This window comes from Aspergillus niger, assembly GCF_000002855.4.
Source record: "Aspergillus niger supercontig An04".
NCBI lineage: Eukaryota > Fungi > Ascomycota > Eurotiomycetes > Eurotiales > Aspergillaceae > Aspergillus > Aspergillus niger.
In genome coordinates, this window is record NT_166539.1 from 196,839 (window position 1) to 217,463 (window position 20,625).

At 50.7% G+C, this 20,625-nt stretch overlaps 4 protein-coding genes across 4 annotated transcripts; 1 reads left to right on the top strand and 3 right to left on the bottom strand.

The window, feature by feature from the left end:
- Position 1: 1 nt before the first annotated feature.
- On the bottom strand, positions 2 to 1,290 carry An04g00860 (uncharacterized protein; the record flags this gene model as incomplete). Its single annotated transcript, XM_001401414.3, has 2 exons — positions 2 to 1,185; positions 1,257 to 1,290. Coding segments are annotated over 2 exons (1,218 nt in total), but the record flags the coding sequence as incomplete, so codon positions are not given.
- Positions 1,291 to 2,803: 1,513 nt separating this feature from the next.
- On the top strand, positions 2,804 to 5,881 carry An04g00870 (uncharacterized protein; the record flags this gene model as incomplete). The annotated part of the gene is made up of 4 exons (XM_001401415.3): positions 2,804 to 3,050; positions 3,100 to 5,679; positions 5,762 to 5,797; positions 5,835 to 5,881. The coding sequence occupies 4 exons, from the start codon at positions 2,804 to 2,806 to the stop codon at positions 5,879 to 5,881; spliced, it is 2,910 nt and encodes a 969-aa protein (XP_001401452.3).
- Positions 5,882 to 6,582: 701 nt separating this feature from the next.
- On the bottom strand, positions 6,583 to 10,123 carry An04g00880 (uncharacterized protein; the record flags this gene model as incomplete). Its single annotated transcript, XM_001401416.3, has 2 exons — positions 6,583 to 9,552; positions 9,608 to 10,123. 2 exons carry the CDS (start codon positions 10,121 to 10,123, stop codon positions 6,583 to 6,585), a joined length of 3,486 nt encoding a protein of 1,161 aa, XP_001401453.1.
- A 2,519-nt stretch (positions 10,124 to 12,642) lies between these two features.
- On the bottom strand, positions 12,643 to 13,731 carry An04g00890 (hypothetical protein; the record flags this gene model as incomplete). Its single annotated transcript, XM_059747287.1, has 7 exons — positions 12,643 to 12,681; positions 12,723 to 12,738; positions 12,779 to 12,795; positions 13,087 to 13,272; positions 13,337 to 13,508; positions 13,538 to 13,579; positions 13,712 to 13,731. The coding sequence occupies 7 exons, from the start codon at positions 13,729 to 13,731 to the stop codon at positions 12,643 to 12,645; spliced, it is 492 nt and encodes a 163-aa protein (XP_059600456.1).
- Positions 13,732 to 20,625: the final 6,894 nt, after the last annotated feature.

The window sequence follows — 20,625 nt, forward strand, 5'->3', positions numbered from 1 at the left end:
CACCGTTGATCTCTCCCCATCCTGAGCTGCGACGGCTGATTCTTCCCGTCATTGGTTGGTTGCTTGACGGTCCAGACCATGGACTGCTCATACCGGTGCCAGTGATGCTGGCTGCATTGCTGTCGTGGCGACTGTGCGATTGGGCCGCGCTGATGACACTGGCACCGTCTCCTGCAGTGGCGGTCTTGTGAAAGCTGCCGCGCTCACCGCTCCCTGCTAAAGGTGTGGCCCCGGATGCTGAGTAGACGCTGGCACGCTCTACACTGGCGAGACCCACCAAGCTAGGTCTGTTGAGTACACCCGGTGGATTAAACGAAGACGAGGTTGCTGACTCTCCGACATTTCCACTCAGCACACTCAAGGGTAAACTCTCACGGCTGCCACCAAACACCGAGGACGGCGCCAGGGCGCGAACAGAGGCATTTGTGTCGAGGGAGTTTCTGCGGCGCCTTTTTGACGACGATGCGAGGGTCAAAATAGAGGCGTTGTCGGTCAAGATATTGTTGGCTGTCGCAGTGCTATAGGTGACCGAGTGACCATGAGGGGCAAGGTGGGGCGGCACGGCCGTGGCTGGCGACGGGGGAAACTGATGAGAAAATTGCACCTGTTGCGTCGCTGGATTGTGTAGTGAGCCGGTATGGGTCAGACTGTGGTGCTGGTTCTGCGTATTGTAGAGCTGGCCAGAAGGTGCTGCCGATTGCACGGTGGTTAAGGTCGTGGTCAGAGATCGGACCGATGGCGCGGGCGATGAGAAGGTGCTTCCCTCGCCTCCCCCCTGCGAACTGATGCCACCACCCACTGTAGCCATCGTCCCTGCCTTGGAATATGCTGCTTCGGAGATGGCCGTATCACCGTTGGTTGAGATGGTTGGCGCGGTTGACTTTGCACTGGTGGCTGGGACCTGCTGCTCGTACCCGGAGTATGCGAGGGAGGGTTCGCTCTGCGAACAGGACCTCCGGCCGGAATCCGCACTCGCCTCGGAAGTGTTGAAGTCGCTATTATAGTCGGCAACCATGTGGGCAGTGCCCGACAGCGGGTAGGGGTTGTTCTTCGAACTCCGGCTTTTGTATTTGGGCATCGCATGACGCTTGTTGGACCAACGGTTGGCACTTGAATCGGTAGAATGCTTGAGACTGGCGAGTCGCTTCATCCAGCTAGAAAAGGGGTGACGACGTCCATTGCGATCTATACCTTGTATATGAGCACCATAAAAAAGAAATGCTGAGACAAGGGTGATGGGAGCTGAATCCACTCACCATGCGCCCTGGCGGGCCCTTCAGCCGTGGCCATTCTGGCCTTCCAGCAATCCACAGGTGAGATAGCCAGCGGAAGTGAGTGTTTTTGCGATCGCCACTCTCGACACGTTCCCCGTAGCGAGTGATGCGAGTCCACAGGGATATAGCGATAGACGGTTGGCCGATCAGATAAGAGCCGCAGGGGAAGATGCGTGAACCAAATAAACGGATATAAAGGGCTGGAGGGGTAGCGGAGGGAGAGACAGAGAAGAGAGGTGTGACGGGGGGGCAAAAACAAATAACTTCAACCCAAAAGAAACCGACAAGGACGGTAGCAAGAAACAAAAGAGTCCGGAAGGAAGAAGAAGAAGACCGAGAAATTGGGAGACTGGCGATGGAGGAAGAGGCCGGCCATCCACCCTTTCATTTCCAAGTCAGGAGTTCCTCAGGAGCTGCACGTGATGCCCGTCGGCCCAAAAAACGATCGGCGCCTGGATGTCGCCTTTCTCTCGCCTGCTCTTCACTCCCCAACCGATTCATTTATCTAATTGAGTGAATGAGATTCCTGCCTTGCACTCCTCTCTCCTGACGTGTCATCATGTCTGCCCTCTGGACATGGTTTGCCAGTGGTTCAGCCTGACGAATCTGTGTCGATCTGTTACGAATCCCGCCTCCAGCGCCATTTCAAGCTTCCGAGGCTGGAACTACTGCAGTGATGCGATAGCGCGTATCTCGCTAGCCCGCTTATTCGGTCTTTTGACATGGATATCCCCGGCGAATTATGTTAGTCGATCCGTGCCAGTTATGACTCGCTGCCGCACGCTTTAGTTCTTAGTCTGGTGCACGCCATCCCACGCTATGCCCTCGTGTCCAGTGCTTTCCCCTCGTGAACTACATCCTATCAGCAAGCATGCTGCAATCTTGATCTGCTCCATGTGCTTCACCCTGAACCATAGTAGTTGAGGGGACATTCAATGCTTTGGGTTAGTTGTTTGTTTTCACCTCGAAACCGGAGATTGTATACAGAACGACCCAGCCACGATAAGCTCAAACATCCGCAATCGGGAATGCCAGATACTACTACACAGCCCAATGTATTCCGTCTCTGGGGGAGCTAAGCTGGCACGCATCAACTGTCTTTTTATTTGGAGGATTTCTACTTGTCAGCAGTATAGCAATATTAGTCGAATTGTTCGAAAGCCTCGTAGGGAGTAGTCCAATGTTTATACAACGTATTCCACGATTGCTTATCGCCAGCTGTCTTATCATCACGTGATATGAGACATCATCGGCCGCGGTTTCCCCTGCTGAGCTCCATCTTGAATCGCTCTCTTCGTCCACTGTCAACATGGCAGAAATCTTTACTATTATATCATTAGTATAATCAGGTAACCTATTTTTTAATGTCTTCTTTGCGTTTTGGGCTTTCGATGACCTGTCTACCCTATCTGGTAAAGCTACAGGGCAGAATTCAAGCGCTGTCAACGAACTCGGAGCGCCACCACATTATGGCAACATGAGGAGAGAATCTTTACCAGGCAACAAACTAATTAACCAATTCCCTGGTGATGTCGTCATGGGATCCCAAGATACGGCCTCTACCGCCTGATGTAGTGGCGAAGCTCAAATCCTCAACTGCCATTACACACTTGAACGGAGTCATTGTAGAGCTAGTCAAGAATGCATTAGATGCAAATGCCCGCACAGTCTGTGTCACGGTCGACTTCGTTCGCGGGGGCTGTATAGTCGAAGATGATGGAGATGGCATTCCTCCAGCGGAGTTTGGACCAGACGGAGGATTGGGAAAAGCGCACCGTAAGTTTAACTGCCACATAACAATACCTTTTACTCATAAGTGACGCAGATACTTCAAAATACCATTCGAACCATACTATTGAAGGACGCAAAGGGCTTTTTCTTGCCTCGCTTGCAGCTCTTTCTCTGCTGACGATCACGTCACATCATGTTCGCCATTCGAGTACTAATACTGTCACTTTCCATCACTTGACGCCGGTTGCTCGTTTGATGCCAGCTCCAGTTTATCAGGAGCTGAGGTTTAGTGCCCATGGCACCTCTGTCACAGTAAATGATCTGTTCGGGAATATGCCCGTGCGCGTAAAAAGCCGAGCCTTGGCTCTTCAAAGACCGGATGAGCTGGAGCGGCAGTGGGATGAATTGAGGCACTTTTTGGTGTCGTTCATGGTTGCAAACGACAGGGTGGCTAAGCTAGTGATCCTAGACGCTCATAGAGACAAAAAGATTACAGTTTGCCCCCAGGGACTTGCAAGACAATATGGCGGGGAGCCTGATCTACAGCGACTGCGTTCCATCCTGGCACAGTCGGGGCTTGTCGGGGCTCAGAATACGGGCATATGGGATACCGTATCAGCCAGCGTTTCCGACTTCACGATTCATGCAGCAGTCTCTTTGACGCCTAGTCCTACGAAGAAGGTCCAGTTCGTCTCTTTAGGCTCGACCCCGGTGTTCGCGAGGAGCAACGCGAATCTGATCTATGCGGAAGTCAATCGCTCATTTGCCTTGTCGGACTTTGGGTCTATGAAAAACTGCTCCTCTGCAGTTGAAGCGCCCGTCCGGGCTGCTGATGGCCAACTCATGCATAGCAAACCTGCGTCTAAAGCAGTCAATAAATGGCCAATGTTCTATATACGTATAGACAGCTGCAATGAGTGGAGTATCGACGACGACACGCAAGAACTTCCGGAATCAGACAAGTCCCTCCAACGTATCATAGATGTGCTTTCGACAATGATCAACGAATTTCTCAGGCAAAGCAGCTTACGCCCACGGACTGGGAAAAGGAAAAGAAGTACGCCCAATGTACCACCAGCTACTACGCGCCATAGCAGCGTGAAGGCCGGAAGGTCTCTATCTCCAGGAGGTGAAGTCTCCGCCACCGAAGAAACTCTCGGCAATCAGCTCAGGCTCCCCTCTTTGCGAAGACCACCCAATGTCAGTCATCACTTCGGAGATTGGACCAGGATAAAAAGTGCGAAGCCGGAAACGGTTAGCAAGAGGTTTCCTTTACGCGGTCGCGAACCCAGGTCAACTCGCTCAGAGAATTACCCAGCACATCAAGTCCAGGATCATTTGAACCAGCAACCAGCGCTCCTATCTGCAAGCAATGAAGGCACGGCCACTGAGCCCCGATCTCCTGTACTGGAAGAACCAGAGAAGCACGAAGAGCAACTTAATCAGATTCATGAAGAGACAGCTACCGACAGAATGACGCCATGGGTCGATCCTTACACGGGTAGACGCCACTTAATCAACTCGCGCACTGGTCAGTCCATACTCCATGGGTCTTCAGTAGCAGCGGACGTGGCGCTGCGGCCCCGGTCCACTGGGTGTCTACCAGAACCACATCGCGCTCCAGATGAAGTGCAGCGACCAAGATCGGTCGATCTGCAGAGGACCGACAACAAGTGGGTTGAGAAACTTTTGGACAATTGGATTAACCCTGTTTTTGGTCGCCCAGAGAGGCCTATCAGTGCGATGGATGTCAGTGCTGGCCACGAGACAGCTCGCCCCGGGTCTAGCTCGCGGAACAATCAGGGCGAGCTATGCGGTTTCGAAAGCATGGGAGTGTCGAAGTTTCGCGGCAAACTGCGCAAACAGGATTTAAGAGCTGCAGAAATTATCGCCCAAGTGGATCAGAAATTCATCCTGGTAAAGATGCAATTGCCCTCCAATAGCCCTGGGGAGCCTGCATCAAACCTGATCTTGATCGATCAGCACGCTGCGGATGAACGCTGCCGGGTCGAGGCACTCATGGCAGAGCTGTTCACATCAGAAGAAGATAGCCCGGGCTCCATCCAAACCATCACATTGGATCCCATTATTTTTGAGATACCCGCTACCGAAGCATCCCTATTTGAACGATATAGAAATTTCTTCCACTCTTGGGGTGTAGCTTACACCATGGAACAAGGACCCAAAGACAAGAACGTCTTCATTTTCGTACACACCCTCCCAACCCTCATCGCCGAGCGCTGCCGCACCGAGCCCAACCTAGTCTCTGACCTCATCCGCGGCGAGATCTGGAAACGCGAAGAAGAAAACGGCCGAAGCCGACAGCCTCACCATCCCACCGGCTTCGGCGCTTCTCGTCCAGATATGGCCCAAACCAGCAGCAGTTGGGTAGACCGACTCGACGGCTGTCCTCGAGGGATCATCGACCTGCTGAACTCTCGCGCATGCCGCACGGCAGTCATGTTCAATGATGTTCTGGACAAGAATGAATGCCAGAGTTTGGTCCGACGACTCGCAGATTGCGTTTTCCCTTTCCAGTGCGCGCACGGCCGGCCCTCGATGATACCTATTTTGGAAATGGGGGCTGCTGTATCATTGGATCAGACTCAGTCGGATGAATATGAAGGTCCTGGTTTTGTTGGCATGTTTAGGAAATGGCAGGATGCGAAGACTGGTTAGCTAGCGAGGTTTACCCTTTTTACTACGTGCCATGATTACAAGGCTAGATATACGACATGTGAATAGTATATGATCAGATCATGATATCGATCGATTAGTCAAGAGACTAACTAGTATGTTGCAGAATGGTATATACAAAATAGTACACAGATCCTATCCTTCCAAATATCCATCCAAGTTCCATGCCCATCCAATAAGTTCCTAGTCCATAACAAGCCAAGTCCAAGTCCAGTTCCAAGTACAAATCCAAGCAATGCTCCCATCCATCCAAAGAGCAACCAATCGAGCAATAAGACAATGATAGTAAGATCAGACAGAAGGGTAAATGTAAAAGAGGATGAAAACACAGGTCCCCATAACAGAGAATGGTATAAGAAAGAAACAAAGATAAAAAGCAGAGAGACGCACTCATGACCCATCATCAATACATGCATCTCCATAACAAGGCAAGGCCCAAATCGAATCAACGAGTATGTGGTGTGCGAGCCGCGAGGCTCAAGTTCCGACCTGTATAAGACCCCCATATATGCTTTGCCCTCCCTTTTTGGTGAATGTTAATTTTTTCCCAACCGCCCCGGTGCATGCATGTACACATTCCGTTTGTTTTGGAAGCCCTGTAATTTTCCCTCCCTCTTTTTTCTTGTTTCCCCGAACCAAAAACGTATGGATGAAATATTCACGAGTACCGCCCAGAGAGTAATAAAAATTAGAAGAGATGTGGAGGAGGGTGAGAGCAAAAGGTATACACAGCGGAAATGCGAGAAAAACGTGTGTAGTGAGAAGTAGAGATGGGAATAAAAATGGGTAATTGGTTAAGAATCCGTGAAAACATGAATTGAAGTGACTGTCGTAATTCATTAAAGTAGCGGCCGTGACGAATGAGTGGGATTCGACCTGTTCAACCGTTCGTCGCGACCGACTTGGATTTGGAGGGATGTGTCCATGAGAGAAAGTCGAACTTGTCTTTGGCATTCTCGAGAATCGAAGAGGAGCTGGATTCGGGTTGCATGCGCGCTTGGGGCACTTCCCGGGGCTCCAGGACCAGCGACCGGCGATAGAATGTCTGCAGACTTTTCTCGCCGCTCGATCGCACACGGACCAGCTCATTCTGCATCCACGCTTGGAGCTCCGGCACTTCCGTCAGGCGATACGGAATCTGGAATCGTTGCAGCTCGCTGATGATCTTGGCCGTCTTCATGTGCTTGTCGAAGTTAATGACTGCCATATCACCCTCGTCTGTGGGCAAGGTACGCAGTGCCTGGTTGCCGTGGTCCACGAAGGTGAGGTCCGTGAGGTAAGTGCCGACGAAAGGCAGACAAGGAGGGACGCGGTTCTGCAGACGCTGCCGGAGAACGTAGTAGTTCCGTGAGACATCGACAATGCCTCGCAGGTATTCCAGAGTCGTCTTGGTCTTCTGAGACACCACTTCCCAGGTCCGCTTCAAGCGGGAGATCATAGATGAATTTAAGGAGCAGATGATGGCCATCAATGAGTCGTAGTTGCTGAGCTCCAGGCACTTGTTCGCAATCTTGACCCAGTGCTTGATGATCGCTGCACGCTTCTTGGGCTCCTCCAGCTGGAGAATCGAATCTGCCACGAGATGCGTCAGGTCCGTGGACAGAGTGGCCATGGCCCTGACGTTAACGGCCAGGGAACCCGATTTCTTCATCCACTCCGTCGCTAGCAGCTCTTCGGGAAGAATAGCGCAGAAGATGCGCGACTCCTTGATCGTGAACTGGCGAGCGAGTTCCATCGGGTCAAAATCCAAGATGGTAATTGTGCCTTCACCGTTCTTCCACTGCTTCAGAAGGTTGACTTCCTTCTTTCCAAGGATGGGTGGTGGCAGAGGTGTGTCTGGGTGCACATACTGTGCAGTTGCAGTATTGGTCTTTCCCATGGAAGACACCAGACGGGGTACCACTGGTCCGTGAACCATTGACACCTTGTCGGCAAGCTCGACAAGCCGCTTTCCAGCAGACGGAAGGTTGTTCATGAGGATCGTGCTGGCGAAGTTCACAATGTATTCGAGGGCACTGTTATCGCAGTCGTGACGCCAGTGAGATTCGAGCCAGCCTTTGAAGACGTTGTAAACACGCAGACGAACGGGTCCGGCAGTGTGAGGAGTGTCCCCGATGTAGTTGAATCGATCAACCAAAGTCTCGGCAAACTCGATTGGGGTAGCGAAAAGACGGAAAGTGAGATAGAAGGTCGAAACGAACATCGCGTCTGGCGTAGACTGGTGTGCAGTCAGCTTCTCGACGAGTGCCCGTAGACTTCCGCCCATGATCTGGCCATCTTTGAAGATCAGCTCGTGCGCGTAGGTCTTCTCCAGAATATTGGCTTCTCCTTCTTCTGTTTCCTCGGCCAGGGTGGAGTGACTGATGCTGCCCTTGAGAGAGGGAACCTGGTAGTGATTGCCAATGTCGGGCGAGGTAGCGCGAGTAGAAGTCTGGGAGACACCACTCATCTCCGAGTCGCGGAGACGGCTGTTGAATGTAAAGCTACTTCCATTGCTAGTGATGCCTCGGCCAAAGGACTCACTAACATCGGACTTGGCTTGGCTGTCCCTGTGCGGAGGGATCTCGATGGGTTGGGTGTCGTGAGACGAAAAGGATAGCTTATCCAGGCTGGAGGAGAGGAGATTGGTGGACGGGAAGGAGGACATGTCGGTGCCGGGAGTGCTGGCTCCACCACGCGACTGGAAGGAGGAGGGAGTAGTGTCATCCGTGAGACCTGGGGTTGGAGGAGAGTATCGGTTGTTGATGGAGTTGGGAATCTGTAGAGGAGGCGGGGGCAAGCGCAATGATGCTTCTTGAGATCGGTTCTGGTGACCAGCAAAGGTGCTTGTCTTCGGGGGTTGCGGGGTTTTGTTGGCGTCGGTTACCGCGCTGGTTGCAGCAGGCAAATCCTGGGGCATTGCCTCCAGCTCGAAATCACCGCATTGCTCCAGCATCAGTCGAGCTTTGGCCAGGCAGCTCCCCGCTGCTCGCACGCAATCAGTGGCGGCATCCACCAGGCGCTTTCCTTCATCAGGCAAGAACACAAGCTCATCATCTGGAGAATGGGCCGGTCGGAAGGCGTCCCGGGCCGCATAGACCAATTCGGACAGGCGTTCATACATAGTGTCCCTAGCCTGCTCCAGGTGCCCACTGCCTTGCGGGTCATGCTCGCAAGTGGCCTCGACGACGGTGAGCAGCGCGCGGCAGGAACGCACCGCCTGCTCCGTAGTCACAACCAATTCCGTGGACGAGCGGGATTGCAGGTGAAGCCCAATAAATGAGCCCAGCACACCGAGGAATGCGTCGTAGGCATCGTTCAGTCGTTCGGACGCTAGGTTGGGGTTGCGGGCAATCGCGGCCGGTCCCGAAGTAGAGACCCGGTGGGAGACGGAAATCCGCTTGGTGGTCACAGACACCGGACGGGTCTGTTGAGAGTCGTCCAGGCGAGTGGATGCTCGGCTCATATCCAATCGGCTACGGTTCATGAGTCTAGACTCGTTGCGCTCGGTGTCGGCCTCGGAGCCAGCAGCTTCCGATATGGGGCGAGTCTCAGAAAGCGTAGAGAGTGGGCCTTGCTGGTAGCCTGATTGCTGCTCGAGCTCGGCGATCGTCCTGCTCAGGCCAACTTCCTCGGTCCACACATCGAGAAAACGAACTCCTCGCGTAACTATGCGGAAAGCCTTGAGTAGCATTTCGTCGACCATGTAGTCTATTTCATCCTGCGTCGCATTGCCGCTGGCAACCTCCTGAAACCTCTTGGTAGTCCGGACCAGAGATGAGAGCTCAGCCAGCAACGCTTTGCGATTCCTGCGCAGACCGTCGTGACTGGTGACCAGGATACAATCCCGTGTGAGACATTCGGATTTTTGCTGTGACCCGGTCAGTTATCCTCCGATAAGCACCAGCTAGGAGTCGAACACCTACCAATAGGTAGCGCACGCCAGCAATCAAGCCACGTACAAGATCCTGGTTGCCAGCGTCGTTTAGAGGGAATCCACAGCCTCCTCTAATGATATCCCAGAAGTCGGTCAACGCCTTCAAAAGCGGCCGCATAGGCTGTTGGTCATACGCTTCGCAGTAGTTGGTGGGTAGCCAGCCCCGAGCTCCAGTATCTAATAGTGTACCATCGGCCCAACCATTGGTGTGAACAGAATGCACTAGAACGATGTCGCCTTGGTCCAGGGGGAGGGTGACGGTCGACGGGGAGACATTTCCGGAGGGGTGATAAGGATAGAATGCACGGAGGTAGTTGTGGAAGACGGCCCTCGGCGTCTCTGATTGCTCCATACTGTCGTCTTTGTTGCCGTAAGGTGTTAACGGAGGGCTCATTTCAAGATTGTGCTGCTGATAATAATAGTGTTGTTGTTGGTCGTCGTAGTGGTAGTTAAGGTTTCCCTTTTCGATCTTCAATGGCGCAATGTGTCGCTTCATTGATTCCATGTCTTTAATTCGAGACGAGATCGGTGTGTTGGATAGCCTTCCGCTTGGTAGGTCCAGTCGGACGTCGTGGTCACTGACCAAGGCTTATGCGAGAGAGGACGCAATGATCATTCTCGCGCTATCCTATGAATGGTGGTAAAGGTGAAGAAAAGCAAGTGAGTTGCACAATCGAAGTGTGTCAGTGATGTAGTATAGACAAAGAAGATGATCGAGCTAGTCGAGATGTAATGATGCGTGTGGCTGTAATGCAATCAATGTCTGTGATAGAAGGTCAATCATGCGGCGCTGCTGAAGGCTGGTGCGAGCCTTGAACGTTGACGGTGTGATTTCTACCCTCAGGCCGGCAAGGGCGTCTGAAGGATGTTTGGGAGGGGATGGTTCTGCATGTCTCCCGGGGAATGTCCGATTCTAGGGAGGGGAATGGAAGGAATGCTGGGGAGGGGCAACCGGTTGCTAACGTACCTTGAACGCGAACCTAGAAAACGCGGAAGAAAACGAAGGAGGTGCGTTGTTCGAAAATTGCAGCGATGCGATCTATAGTAGGTGGCTCGTCGAGAGTAATTATGCAGCGACTCTGCTGCAGTCACGTTCTCCAATGCGCTGGATCAAAACGAGGAGTGAAGTTGAGCACGAGGAAACCGGGGAATTGAGGAAGGTTTGAGGCAACAAAAGCCGAGTAGACAAGCCGCAAAACAAAAACAGAGTGTGGCGAACAATAACAAGCAGTCACTCGACACCCGGGATGAGGAAAACCTGCCTCGTTCGAAAGGGAGGGCGAGTGAAAAGAGGACTAGATAGTGCTGTAAAGCAAGCAAGGACCACGAGTCGACCCCGGACTAGATCTTCGAAAATCCACGGGTTACCTGCGACAGTAGGAAAATTAACCCGGACAACGAGTGTGACCTTTTCCTTTCCCAGGAGTTCGATCGACGGGGAGTGCAGCGACAATGACGACAGACGGAAACGAGGCGAGCTCCTCTGCTGTAGCTGTGGGCGGGAGGGATAATCTTGTTCGCAGGCAGACACGCAAGGGCCGCGACAGTATCTAAGACACGGCGAATTAAGCAGAGACCGGAAGGGCGGGAATGAGCGCAATGCAGGCCGTGTCGGTTTATGAGGAGAAGTGATGTTGTGTAATGCTAAGCTATTCAAGTCAATTGCCACCAGCAGCAATGAGTGAACGATCGGAAGCTCCACCAGGGTAGATGGAGAAAGGGGAGGATGATCGGTAGTGGTGATGTATATAGTATAGTGAGTGTGAGGTTGGGAGTGGAGGAGGAGGAGGAGGAGAGGGGGAAAGGTCAGAGTGAAGAGGGAAACGAGCGGGAAGGAGAAAGAGGTCAGGGAGAGTAAGTGGATGTCAGTCCGTGTATGTATGTAGTCGGATGTCCGTGTGTAGGTAGCGATGTGACGAGATCGAGTCAAACGAACGATATTGAGGGGAACGGTCCAAGGACAAGGAACCAGGGAAGTACCTGGTACTAGCCCACTACTAACTACCTGACGGAGAACGGGGACGAGCAGGAGCAGTTCTCCAGACTAGTTGGTGCGGTGACTGGCCTAGAGGAGTGGATAGCAAGCACTGGTGGTTATCCACAGAACCGGTGGATATGACTCGATTCGGATGTGGAGCAGACGATCGGTGCCCCTTGTGCACCTTGGGGTCTGTTTGGACGGACAACAATGAGGGAAAGGGAGAGAAAACCAAGCCGAACCACGGCTGGATGAATGGATGAATTGATTGACGGATTGATTGATGTGCACGCGCATGGATGAGAGGAGAGGAAGAGAGAACGCGCAATGATAAGGGTCGTGTCTTGCCTGTCAAAATAATATACTGACTAGCGGTGCTTGCCTTCGGTATACAATCATCCCATTAAAAATCTCATCAAAAGCAATAAATAAAATCCCCATTTGCACTCACTCCCCTGGTCAATTTTTATTTCTTCTTTTTTTTTTATTTTTATTTTTCTAATCCCAGTCGGAGTCGAGTCTGGTCTGGTCTGATCTTTTATTTTTTATTTTTTTTTCTTTTTCTTTTTTTGATTCTTCTATTTTTCCTTTTCGACCTTTCTTTTTATTTTTCATTTTCTATTCTATTTTTTCCCTATAACCTATTCATGTAGTATTTCTATTTTTTTTGCTCGGCCTTCTTTTTTTTTTTGTTTTCCTTTCCCAGGCCCAGTTATTTTGATTTTCCCCTTTTTCTCCCCAAATCTGCCTTTTCCGAGGAAACCCAAAGCCAACCAGTGGCCGCCCAACGCACGCAGCTAACCTTTTAGTCCTGCCTAAACGGCTATGATCTGCCATCACACAACCGGTGCAGTTCCAGGGTACTACGGGACAACCTATCTATCTGTCCATCCATCATGCAATGTAATTTTTATTTTTATTTTTATCCATTTTGCCTCTCTCTCTCTCTCTCCCTCCCCCGTCCGATAACATGGAGCTCCAAACAATACTAATAATGATAACAATAGATATCCACCCCATGATATGATCGCGATCGCGAAACTCATCTAAGTATCCATCTCCAGTGGTTTGTTTCTCCGGACTAACTAATTTCAATAGTATACTACTTAACTAGTTAGATACGTACGTACGTACTTTCAAACCTATTTAGTCAGGTAGTGTAGGTTTTACTTGTGTACTTACACAAGCCCATCATCCACCTAAAGCCTACTAGCCACCTACACTACCAATAACTGGTGGACTACTAGTGCGGAAGCCCGTCCTGTCAAGTCACTCAGTCAGTCAGTCAATCAACCCAACCCAGGCAGGTAGTAAGTAGGTCCCCGTCAGCATATTAAAAACGGCCACAGCGGACCTTCCCTTCTCTTTTCCTTTTTCTTTTTCCCCCTATGGCTTGGCTCTCGGCAGTGTAGTTATGTAGTACGTACTTTTGAGAAAATAATTAAAAGGAAGAGGAAAGAGAGACAAATAAGAAAAAAGAATCTGCTTACACCATCCGTACTAATTGGATTTAGTGCGTGCAAGTGAGCACTTTGACAGGCGGGCAACCCCCTCCTCCTTCCTTCCTGCCTTCCTTCCTCCTTCTCCAAATTAATAACGCGCGAGCTATGGTATTCTTTGTAATTTGATTCGACTCGAATATTAAAACCAAAAATAACAATAAATCCTTCTATCCACTGACCTTTCAGTGAATAGATTAAATTTTAATATATACGGATTGTTTTTAATTTATTTAAGTACATCATCCTTTTCCTCTCTCTGTTCTTCTTTTTCTTCTTTGGAGTTGCCGCTAGACCTCGTTAGGGCAGGCCCACCGAGATGGAGGATTAGTGAGTGGGGAGAAGATGGACTGTTGTATGGACAAACAGGGGTTTGAGTTTGAAGGGCCCAGTATTGCTGGCAGTAGTTTGGCCTGTCTAACTAACTCCGTAGTCTACTTACTTAGTGAGTACTGGAAGAAGAAGGATAACAATAATAATGATGCTGATATATACTTAGTAAATAATAAGTAATAAGAATTGACTGACTCTTTATTTTTTTATTACATTCGTTATGGGCAATCTATGCATGTAGCTACCTTCTTCCGCTTTCCAGCTAAAGTAGGTCGCTACCTACCTTAGTAACCGGACAAACATACTTTACGTGGTGGCAAAAAAGCCACGGCATCCCCTCACGTTTGTATACGCAGCTCTTAATCAAAGTCACGTCTCCCTCTCCAAGAATTGAAGCAAAAGCACCTCGTCACGGTGCTTTATGAATCCCTCATATTCTGGATCTGGGGTACCATCACCTGAGCAGAGGTGGAAGAACGGAAACGATTAGTAAGAGAAATAGTACGAAAGTATGGGGGAGGGAAAAAGGCCACACTGCGTTGAGTGGAAAGTCAAAAGTCGGAAAAGTCGAAAATTTGGGACGTCGCAGACTGGAGGGGGGAAGGAGACTCGACTCTAGTAGAGATCGACAAGGCAGTAACCATCCCACTGGGACCTCTCGAGAACTTTCTCGAGGCCATCATCCACTGACTTTACTTTTTCCTTTCCACAGCCCATCCTGTAATTGATTGGTCGGGTACTTTTTGGATGTTTCAATTGCCTCGACAGCTTCCGCATCGGCCCGTTCTGGCTGCTTGCTGTACAGTATCCTCTTTGGGATTGCCCTGCGTATTCGGCCTAGGCATCTGGATACTCGGCGTTCACCCTTCGCCTCTTGCTAGTCATTCGGTCCACAGAGGCGAACTTCAAGCAAGCGAGCGAGCGAGCGAGAAAAGAAAAAGGCGAAAAAAGGAACCCAGTGGCAATCTAAAAATTCAGGATTATCCGAATCGAGCATTCTACTGCTTGGTTACCTGGTGGAAAACTAGTGCGGAGCACCATTGGCCGAGAAAGTAACGGCCTCGAAATAGAAACCGATGGACGACAATCCGCGTCAATCAGGGCCCGGCAAAGAGAGAGAGAGAGAGGAGCAGCCAAGATGAGGGGCCAATAGGATGAAAAAATGACCTATCGACTGTCACGGGGAAACGGGCAGCAAAGCAATGAAAAAAGGATGAAGACTAAGGATGCATCATTCCCTCCCCCGACCCACTGGCTAATCCACTGCCGAGCCAACGAGCTCTCCCAAGCTGCTGGCCCGGCTTTCTTGTCATCTCTGACGGCCGGGGGAGAAGCTCCAGGCTCAATTCTTAGCTGTGCGGATGCTACTAGGGTTTCGGGGTGATCACACAAGACATTTGGCCAAGTTGAGCATCTCCTAGCTCTTCCTAGGTTATAAACATTAACTTACAAAGTAAATAACTCGGTCGGTTACGCGGTTCCACGGAATCTGGTCAATATCGGATAACAACCAGCCAATTGCCGATAGTATCGAGATCACAACAATTGGGCAAAGTAGAGCTCCCTCAGGTCCTCAATTCTAGTCGCACAATCTTTGCGAAGGGATTCACATGTCTCACCCAATGACCTACTATGTGCACTCTATTTCGTACCTGCAGACCAACCCTGTCTGCTGTGCAGCAAGTGAAGTGTGCAACTGTGACGGCGATCCAGATAGTAGTTCCGTAGGGCGGTGACTATCTTCTCTCCTAACTGTTAATGAACAAATTACACACCTACGTCAGTGTGCGATACTCAAGTCACTCGCTAGCATCTCCAGATTGCCTGTGCACAGATTTGAGGGAAGTTATTTGTGGCACCGGATTATCTACGACGCAAGGGCAATCGCGCACAGCCTTACTACCCCCGCCTGTGCCCGTATCCACCACCGATCGATATATACAAATGCATCATTACATAGGCACATGAAACTCATAACTAATGATGATCTCCAATGCTTTGCAGTAAAACACGAGAACTAGATGCATCATGCATCATCTATATACGGCTCATTAATCCGCGGAAGTAGATGGCTTACTTAGCCACTTGATTATTGATTCCCCATAGGAACCGGACCATTGCCACTCCGGACGCCCACACACATATACACATGGTAATGACTCTCGGTGCTATAGCTATGAACCATGCCGAACCGAGGAATTGCCTGCGTCTCAAGACGGCCGGCTACATGACCATCTTCCTCCCATAACTACAAAATAAGTACTACAACCCCCAATTGTGCCCGTAGATCCCCCCTTGGCATTGTTGGTACGCATTCTTTGACGTGTGATTTTTCCTTTTGATGGCGGAAGTCTCGAACTCTATACCCTTTCTCCCTCTCCCTCTCCCGCGCGCTCGGATAAGAGACTAACCCCTAGTCAGCTGGCAAGTTAAGTAGTAGTTATGCGAACCGATATCCCGCTTAACCGGGCTGATAACTATCTATCTGACTATCTGTCAGGCAAAGAAGCAATTCAATGCAACAAAGATAAGCAAGCATGCAGATATCTGTACGATGTATCGAGGATCCCCCACCCATCCATCAATACCCAAATATGAGCCGATGAGGGGGGCGCAGTGCGATATTTACTTCTGCCGCGGACTCGGCTCCGTCAGCTTGGTTCTCGGGTCTGATCGCCACGATTCAATCGGGTGCGGAGTGAGGGCGCGCATACATGAGGGGGGTAAAGGGTGAAGCCACCCCTCCCCTAACTAGTTTGGATCTTGCATGCATGGCTGGGTGAAGTTTAGGAAGTGATAGGTACGAAGTAGTATGTCTACAGTAGGTCTAGTTGGTAGGTGGTGCTGGTGGTAGTGCTACAGTGCGTAATGCCAGATCGAGTAACTCTTCCTGTCGGAATGGAGTCCGCGTCTTCCGTTAGCTTTTGGCGAGAATTACACGGCGTATAGTAGTTCCCGCGTCGATTAAGTTCGAAGTCAGACGAAGAACAAAGACGTCTTGAGACGGGATGAAGTACGACGCCGGTTTTGGTACTACTGCGACTACGACTTACTACCTTACCCCATTTCTATGAAGGAATGACAGGTCGTAAACGGATGATTTCCGACTACTCCGTGGGACAAAGGAATGATCATCATACTATATACTGTGTGGGCATTAGGCACGAAGCCGGCGTTGTCCCACACTGACACAGCGGCCGTGAATAGATAGATAGTTTAGTTGGTTAGTTGGTTAGCCCGAAGGACGTGCTGACTGCTGACACCCGACCGTTGATGCCGGCAAGCTTGAGTCCAGACCAAAGGAGCGCTAAATCCGAGTGGGAATTGCCTGTATCGGTTTAGGCTGACGGGTTAGTTGAGGGCAAAGCGGTGCTCGGTCGAGCCTAGGATGTCATCCTTCTCCAGGATGCCCTTTCGAACAAAGGGAGTCTCATTCAGCTGGAGACAAGGCTTGTTCATCCGCCAGGCCTAGAAACAACACGTGCCCGTCGCTGTATGCGGGACTAATTCTGGGAGGGGTTGGCTTGCGAACTAAACGAGGGTCAGTGCTACTTCTTCCCTGTCACCTTGCTTTAGCGAGTATATTTCTCCTTGGGTTTCGAGTAAGTCGGTTTGTAGATCCCATGGTGATCAGATGGATACCACAGGGCTCAGATACTCACAATGTGGCTAGAACCGAGGGAAAGGCCAACATCAATGCATCCGTTCTGGAGCCAGAACATCAAAGCAATCCCCGAAAGAGGGGGTGATTGTGTGCTAGGCAGGCAGTATAGTATGCGCCTAGACTAGCAGCAGCACAAGAACGATAACGGGATCTGCTCTGGCTCACACTTACTAGAACCGAACAGGATTGACTCCGAAATTACTTTGGCCTCATTAATTCATTCTGGCGGATGGCAGGCCCAGAAATCCCCACCGCTAGGCACTAAAATTGTTAGATTCCGTCTCTCATCCATCGCCCGTTCTGAAGGACGGGATGCTCGGCGACCGCACGGCGTGAATCACTTCCACCGCGACAGCTCTCCCCCCCACATAGGAAACCGCAGCAACGCGGGACGGCTCGAGTCACAACTGAACCTGAGCCCGCTCAAGGCTAGCCGTGTTCTGTTCTAGTCTGCCCCTGTGCCAGCGGAAGGGAATGGATAGGAGGAGGCGTTCCACGGCTAGACTTGGATTGACCGACCGCGTCGCGTCGGGGAGGGAGAGAGGATCCGTCTGTCGCGGGCGTGGATGAATGTAGGACTTTTCAGTAGGATCGTGGGTAGGGATCGTGTAGATGACCCGATACCTAGCTAGAGTAGCCTTATTATCTCAGGGGGATAAGGAAGGGGGAATTTCACCGTGTCTGTCTCCTTTGGAAGGCAGTTTGCTTCTTTCTTTTTCGTTCCTGCGCGGCTGCCTGAGATCTCAGGAACCCTCACGTGTCGGATCAGGTGGTTTGAGCTGTTTGGCTGGCCATCCCAAGATATACTTTCTTCATCACTTCCTTGGATTTCATTTCCGACCATCACATCACACTGATCGTCCTCCTTGCTCGATCTTGCTATTCGCCTCCTGTATCTCGTTCTCCTGCTGTTTGTCTACGAGCAATGTGCCACGGCCGGCTCTTCCTCCTGGCTAACTGCACGCCCGCCAATAATCCCTTTACGCTCCCGCCCCATCGGCCCACAATCGAGCACATCTGGATCTTCGGTCGCTAATAGAGACGTGAAACAGAGCGAGTTGTTATTCCCATGGTACGCCGTACTCGCTACTCAGTTTGCGGAGAATCGGCCATCTATCTGAGAACCTGTGGAACCGTGCTGCCGACAGAGCATTTACTGGATCAATCTGATCAAGTCACAAATGTGGAGCCCTCTTCCCGGTAGTTGAGATCGAGTGCTCGCGTCTGGTCTATGTGACTGCTCGTGGCCTGGAGTACACACCAGCCGTCATGGTTGACAGGATCTGGCATCTCGTGCGCCTAGATCGACGGCCATTGTATCCTGGCTCACAGTGCATGACAGCGCACGCTCGAATGGCTGATCAGATCCACAATGACTCCTACACTGACATTTCCGGTGACAGCATATCGAGCACGGAGTAGATAGATCAAATCCATGCTCCCTGACACTAGGATGACCGATTCGCCGACAACGCACAGCAGACTAAGTGGATCCTCATCGCCAATTATACCTCTTCAGACCAAAGAGCGAATTAGCGGTATATCCTTCCAGTCATTGCCCCGTGCCTCTCCACTCATGTTCTCAATGCTTTGATTTTCGCACGAGCGCACGGCCGTCTGAAGAACCAGAATTAGCATCATACAAATGGCTTAACAAAGTACGTCCAACTTGCTTTTTGGCATTGGAACGCTTTGTGCATTACCGCTCGCCCGCGCGATTAAATTCTTCAGGACCTGCATGTAGCCTGGATCCAACTAGTAGGTAGCTATCTGTTTTCTTCTGTCGTGGCGTCCGGACTACTTCGTGGATGCGTCGTCTAGTCTCACAATGAGGCAGGATTTTCAGATGCATGCATGATATAGCGGGTGGAGGCGCCAGGTTGCCTGGACAGGCATTTCAGCTCCAGGATCAGCGTGCCATCCATTTTCTTTTTCCTCTTTCGTGAGGGACTAACCGATTGGTAGCTGTCAGTTTGCTCTAGCCAGTGCCGGTCGCGCTAGCTTCATTCACCGAGCCACGGCGATCCATTGCTCGATCAATATCATGTGTAGTTGAAGCTGAGCACGGTATACGTCGTCCCTACGGAGTACTAAGCGTCGCTTTTGACATCACAATCTAAAGGATTAGATTAGACCTTCGGGAGGTCGGGAAGGCAAGCACGAGCCATATATCCCCGACGGCTTATGCCTAAGCTATATACCCCAACTATCCGACCTTTAGGCCTTCTCCGCAATGGGCTAAAGGTTAGTATCTGCCTTTACGGTTGAGGGTTTTACGACTGGGAAATGTAAGGCCGTCAATGTTACGCTGCAGGATAGCCCGAGGAAGAAACCAATGTGCGCTGAAGAATATTACCTCTGCCGCCACTGCCACGCCAGCCGTGTCCCTCGAAACCAGGGAAGGGCAAATGTCCGCCGACTATTGATAGGTCCAGAAGAAGAAATACCGACGGAAATACGCCGCATGTCGGTATGTGAAGTAGGTCGGTGCCTTTTGTCGGGGACCAACTTACCCAAACCAGCAACATTATCGGGGTCCCTAGGAAGAATTTGCAGATTAGACCCATGCTAGAAGAACAGCTACTGCAGCAGGTGCATACCGGCAAACAATATAAAAAGAAGCACGAGCCATTCAGGATGCCTCGCTCACTTCCCAACTCGGATAAGCAGCCTAGTGCCATGCACGCTAACCAAACCATGCAGCTTTACTCGTGGGATTATTTTCGCCCCATTAGCCAATGATCGCTTCGACGCGCACGTTCTTCTGCCCTTTCACGTGCGGTGTGACTTGACTGCATTGTCACATCGGGTACTTTCTCTTTTGGCAACCAGTCGTGTTTCTGCGGGGTGAAAGTACCCCCAGGTACCTTGTACATGAGGCTGGCATATGTCAATGCTTGTCAGGGCCTAGGCTCCTTGCTCCTTGTTTGTCCGCGGGCTGAAGAATCCTCTGGCTCATTGTGACAGGCTTCATTGTTTGCCCTCTGCATGAAGGACTATTCACCGCTGTCTGGACTTCTGATCTTCATATCCTATAATGCTGCCACTTTATTGCTTGTGATCGGGCAGATGTGACGCGTCGCGCAGCCAATACCTCGGATGGCTATATGCCTGCGTGCGCGTCTCGATATAGAAACAATTATTGCAAGCATATAATTCCGCTAAGGACGCGACTGCGGACCTGCATAGTTGTGGACAATAATATATGCCACTATAGGCTGTTTACTAACTGCGTTCGATATCCACCACGGGCTCCAATATATATTGGCGGCTAGTAGTAAAGACACATCCAAATGTATATTCTCGCTTCATTCCTTGCGACTAATAGTAAGATATCCCTACAGTAGATACTTAACTTACTATTCAAGCAATTAGTAAACGCTGCCACCAAATGAACTTTCATATATAATTTTGATAGTAGTATATCCCCACTAATGGCGCATCACGACGCCCACCTACACGCTAGCAGTAGACATGCAACAAAATCGCTCCATTCTACGCCCACCACCTGCTATTGACAAGAATACATAAGC